Raw genomic sequence first — 5,358 nt, 5'->3', positions numbered from 1 at the left:
TTTCCCCAGGACGGGTTCTTGGCATTACCCAAAACTTTCCTCAGCACCAGACCTCCTAGTGCTAGTGGCCATAGTTTTACATTGGTATCATACCCCTGCTTGAGTTTCTGGTGGTAATAGGCTAGTTGAATCATTGCCTTTTCTCTTTTTTCTTCAATTAAATCCAAACTCCTTCCTAGTAGTTCGTCGTTGTTGCTTGGAGTGAAGGTGCTCGTTCTTAGCGTTGGGAAGCTAGTCTCTAGGGGGAGGATAGCCTTGGCCCCATAAGTCATGGAAAAGGGAGTCTCTCCTGTTGACCATCGTGGTTTAGTTTGATACGTCCATAGGACGTGTGGCAGCTCTTCCACCCATCTTCCCTTCGCATCATCTAATCTCTTTTTCAACCCATTGACTATGACCTTATTAACAGCCTCGACTTGCCCATTCCCTTGGGGGTAGGCCGGAGTGGAATATTGGTTTGTAATTCCCAGGTCGCAATAGTATCTCCTGAAGGCCTTGCTATCAAATTGAAGGCCATTATCCGAGACAAGGGCATGAGGGACTCCAAATTGAGTAACGATGTTCTTCCATATAAATTTCTTTGCATCCACATCCCTGATGTTGGCTAGGGGCTCAGCTTCGACCCATTTGGTGAAATAGTCTGTGCCGACTAACATATTTCCTATCGCTTTGGGGAAAGGGCCTACAATATCTAGGCCCCACTGAGCAAACGACCAAGGACAGGAAACGGGGTTGAGGACCCCTCTCGGTTGGTGGGTATTTGGAGCAAACCTCTAGCATTGATCTCACTTCTTGGCATATTCTTGGGCTTCCTTTTGCATACCCGGCCACCAATATTCTCGAGTGATGGCTCTGTGTGTCAGTGATCTTCCTCCTGTGTGACTCCCTCAAATTCCCTCATGCAACTCTTCGAGTAGTAGCTCTGACGCTTCGGGGTGTATACATAACAGATACGGCCCAGAATAGGAGCGCTTGTACAACTTGTGATCCTCGGACAACCAGAACTGAGGAGCTTTTCTTCGTATTTTCTCGACTTCTGATTTCTCTTCTGGTAGTGCATTAACTTTAAGAAAGCTTACTATGAGATCCATCCAACTCGGACTCACTTTGACTTGATGGATTCGAGCCATGTCCTTCTTGACTACATCTGCCCTGTACAAGTCCTCAACAAGGATGATTTGAGGTAAACCCTGCTCTGAGAACGTGGCAAGAGTGGCCAATGAATCCGCATGCGTGTTTCCACTCCAGAGACGTGTGTCAAGTTGAAGAATTCAAAATCCGATTGCAAGCGCCTGACCTGACTCAGGTAGTCCTGCATTCTCAAATCTCTAGCTTCTAGCTCGCCCTTCACTTGGCCCACAACCAATCTGGAGTCCGAGAACACTTCCATCGCTTTCCTGCCCATTTTCTACACCATGGCCATTCCTTACAATAAAGCCTCATATTCGGCTTCGTTGTTCATGGCCGAGAACCCTAGTCTCAATGATTTTTCTATGGTAATCTTCTTAGAGGATATTAGAACTAGCCCCACCCCGGACCCCCTTTGGTTTACTGCGCTATCAATGTACACTTTCCAGTGTGAGACTCCTTGTGCAGAGATTGTGCCAACCGATTTTCCATCCATGTTTTCCTCCTTTGCTACTGTTTCTATTGGGGGCTCGGCAAATTCGGCTATTAAATCAACGAGGAGCTGGCCCTTGATGGAGGTTCGAGGCATGTATTTGATATCGAAAGCCTCTAGAATCGTGCTCCACATGGCAATTCTTCCCATGTAATCGACACTCCGGAGTACTGACTTGAGTGGAAGCTGAGTTAGAACAACGATTGTGTGCGCTTGGAAGTAATGAGGGAGTTTTCGCGTGGCATGCACTATTGCCAAAATTGCCTTCTCCAATGGTAAATAACGCACCTCGGCCTCATGTAATGATTTACTCACATAGTAAACTGGTTGTTGTATGCCACCATCAATTCGTATCAATACCAAGCTTACAGCGTGAGGGGCCACCGTGATGTAGGCGAACAAAACCTCATTGGCCTCAGGGCTGGACATGATGGGTGGCCGTGATAGGTATTCTTTAAGTCGCTGGAAGGCTAAGGCACAATCCTCGGATCACTCAAATCCTTTCCATTTGTTCATCAGGAGGTAAAAGGGTTGGCACCCATCTGCAGATCAGGAAATAAACCGATTCAAGGCTGTAATCATTCTAGTGAGTTTCTGGACCTCTTTGGGGTTCCAAGGAGGTTGCAGATTATGAATGGCTTTGATCTGATCTGGGCTCACCTCAATTCCCCTGTGAGTCACCATATAGCCCAAAAATTTGCCGGACCCGACACCAAATGAGCACTTAGAGGCTTTGAGACGCAGTTTGTGTTTCCTTAAGATGTCAAAAATGACTCTGAGGTCTTCTACATGCTTGGACACCACTTTACTCTTTACTACCATGTCGTCTATGTAGACTTCAATACTCTTGCCCACCTACGACTCAAACATTCTAGTCATCACCCTCTAGTAGGTAGACCCTGCGTTCTTCAAACCAAAGGGCATTACTTTGTACTGGTAATTCCCAATAGGAGTCACGAATGCTGTTTTTTCCTGATCACCCAGGGCTAGTGGTATTTGATGATAGCCTTGAAATGCATCAAAGAAGCTTATTCGAGGATGGCCTACAGTTGCATCCACTGATTGGTCTATCCAAGGCATTGGAAACGGGTCTTTTGGGCACACCTTGTTCAAGTCTTTGAAATCTACGCAAATTCGCCATTTCCCACTCTTCTTCTTTACCACTACAGTATTAGGTAACCACTCGGGGTAGAAGACCTCTTTGATGGCCCCTACTTTTTTGAGCTTCGTTACTTCATCCCTAACAACGTTGGCATGCTCTTTTGACTGGCGTTGGGGTGGTTGGTTTTTGGGAATGACGGATGGGTTAACGTTTAGGTGGTGGTAGATGAAGCTCGGATCAATCCCTGGGGCCATGTAGGCGTCCCACACAAACACTTCCATATTTTCTCTAAGAAACCCAATAAGTTCTTCTTTCTCTTGGGGAGGGAGTTCTGAGCCGACTTGAAAGAACTTCTCTGGATCAGCGTCAACAATCACCTTTTCTATATTTTCGCATTTTACCTCCTCGGCTGGCTCATTACCGGGCAATGCCGGGGCGGCTGATTGCTATAAGTCCTTTCTAGTAGAGGCCGAGGGCTCAGCACTGGGTTGGCGTGAGATGGCAGCCACCATGCATTGTCTGGCCATGGTTTGATTTCCCACAATCTCTTCAACCCGGCCTTCCGACGGGTATTTCACCTTTTGGTGAAGTGTAGAAGAGACAGCCCCTAGGGCATGAAGCCAAGGTCGCGCCACAATAGCTGTGTAAGGTGAATAGGCATCGACCATAATGAAATCTACCTCCACCATGTCTTAACCGGTTTGTATGGGCAGTCTGATTTGGCCCCTTGGAATAATGATCTTCCCCTCGAAACTTACTAAAGGGGAATCATACGCTGTTAGGTCTTCGGGTTTTAAATTCAGCCCCTTGTATAGGTCGGGGTACATTACTTCCACAGTACTACCCTGATCTACTAGTACTCTCTTTACATTAAACCCCCCGATCCTAAGTGTAACTACTAGAGCGTCGTCGTGGGGTTGGATGGTTCTGATCTTATCTTCATCCGAGAATCCCAACACAGGCGAGGCCCCTTTCCTGGCTTTTTTGGACTCCCGATTGTTGTCCTCGGTGGAGAGCTGAGCCACAGACATTATTCTGGAAGGATAAGAACTGGCCCTTCCCGGAGTAGTAAGGATGACGTTTATCATGCCCATGGGAGGTCTTAAAGATATGTCTTTACGAGGTTCTTGGTTTGTCTGGCCTGGATGACCATTGGAAGGATGCAAAAGGTGCCTCAGTTTCTCTTTTCGGACCGATTGATCCAAGTGGTTCCAAAGGTTCCTACAGTCTTCTGTAATATGTCCGTGGTCTTGGTGGTACTGACAATACAGACTCTAGTTGCGCTTTGTGGAGTCTCCAGTCATCTTATTCGGCCATTTGAAAAATGGCTCATTCTTGAATTTCTCTAAAACTTGGTGTACCGGTTCTCTGAATACAGTGTTAACCATCTGCGTGTTGGTTGATCCTGAGTGCCCTACGAAATCTCTCATCGGATGGTTATTGTTGTATCGTTCCGACCTGAAATCATTCCGCTTTTGAGGGATGATCTTTTCCTTCCCTTTCTCTTGCAGCTGGTCCTCTTCCACTCTTTTGTATTTGTCAATCCGGTCTATAAGTTGACGAATGCTGGTGACAGGCTTGCCAATCAAGGATTTCCTTAAGCCGTGCTTGGTTGGGAGACCGCTTTTGAAAGTGCTGATGGTGACGTCGTCAAAGTTGCCGTCCATCTCGTTATAAATTTCCCAATATCTGTCCGAGTATGCTTTTAGAGTTTCTCCCTCACGCATGGATAATGACAACAATGAACTTAGAGGTCGAGGAACCCTGTTGTTCGTAATGAAACGAGAGCCAAAGGCTTGGGTGAGCTGCTTGTAGGAATCTATGGAGTCCGTTTTTAAGCCATTGAACCACCTCATCGCTACGGGTCCTAGGCTGGACGGGAAAACCTTGCATATCAAAGCTTCGTTCTGGGAGTGAATGACCATTCTTTGATTAAACTGGCTCACATGCTCTACGGGGTCCGTTCGACCATTATAAATGGTAAACGTAGGTTGATGGAACTGCCGAGGTAGCCTAGCCCCTTCTATCTTGTGCGTGAAGGGTGATTTAGAGATCTGATCCAAAGCCTTATTCATGGCATCATTACCCAGGCCCTTATTGGATGGGCCCTTGTGCTTTCGTCTATGATGGTGCTTGTCTTCATAAGAGAAGGTTTCACTTAGGGGAGTTCTTGATCTCCGCCTGTAATTGTCGTCCTCTTCATCATTAGATGATATGTCGGAGCTGGAAGGGGACTGCCTCCGCTGTGTAGGGCGCAGTCTCCTCTTCAAGTCATCTATCTCTTGCGACATGGCTTGGTGGTTGTTTTGTCTCTGGGATATGTGATTGCCCACTTGGGAGGGGCTTTTGCTCGTCTGGGTGACATGCACACTCCCTTCTAGATTCCTTTCATTCTTCTGATTTTGTTCAAGTTCTGGGCCAGGAAAATTACCCTATCGCTGGGACCCTGTGGGTTCTGTCCGTTGGGGACCTGCTTGGCATGGGTTTTCCTGGATTAGACCTGATCCTTCCATGTCCAACTGTTGCACTCACTAACACACAAGTTCTTCCCACAGATGGCGCCAATTGTATGGGCACGATTTGGGGCCCGAGCCTAAATGTATGGAATCTTGGTCTAATGAGTCCAATACAATGA

At 47.0% G+C, this 5,358-nt stretch overlaps 1 protein-coding gene across 1 annotated transcript; it reads right to left on the bottom strand.

Annotated features, from left to right (window-relative positions):
• Window positions 1-3,997: 3,997 nt before the first annotated feature.
• On the bottom strand, window positions 3,998-5,014 carry LOC115961710. The gene has a single exon (XM_031080639.1). It carries the CDS (start codon window positions 5,012-5,014, stop codon window positions 3,998-4,000), a length of 1,017 nt encoding a protein of 338 aa, XP_030936499.1.
• Between the last annotated feature and the right edge of the window lie 344 nt (window positions 5,015-5,358).

Source organism: Quercus lobata, chromosome 9 (assembly GCF_001633185.2).
Source record: "Quercus lobata isolate SW786 chromosome 9, ValleyOak3.0 Primary Assembly, whole genome shotgun sequence".
NCBI lineage: Eukaryota > Viridiplantae > Streptophyta > Magnoliopsida > Fagales > Fagaceae > Quercus > Quercus lobata.
Note: the sequence above shows the minus strand (reverse complement) of the source record. Positions and strands in the feature narration are given on the sequence as shown.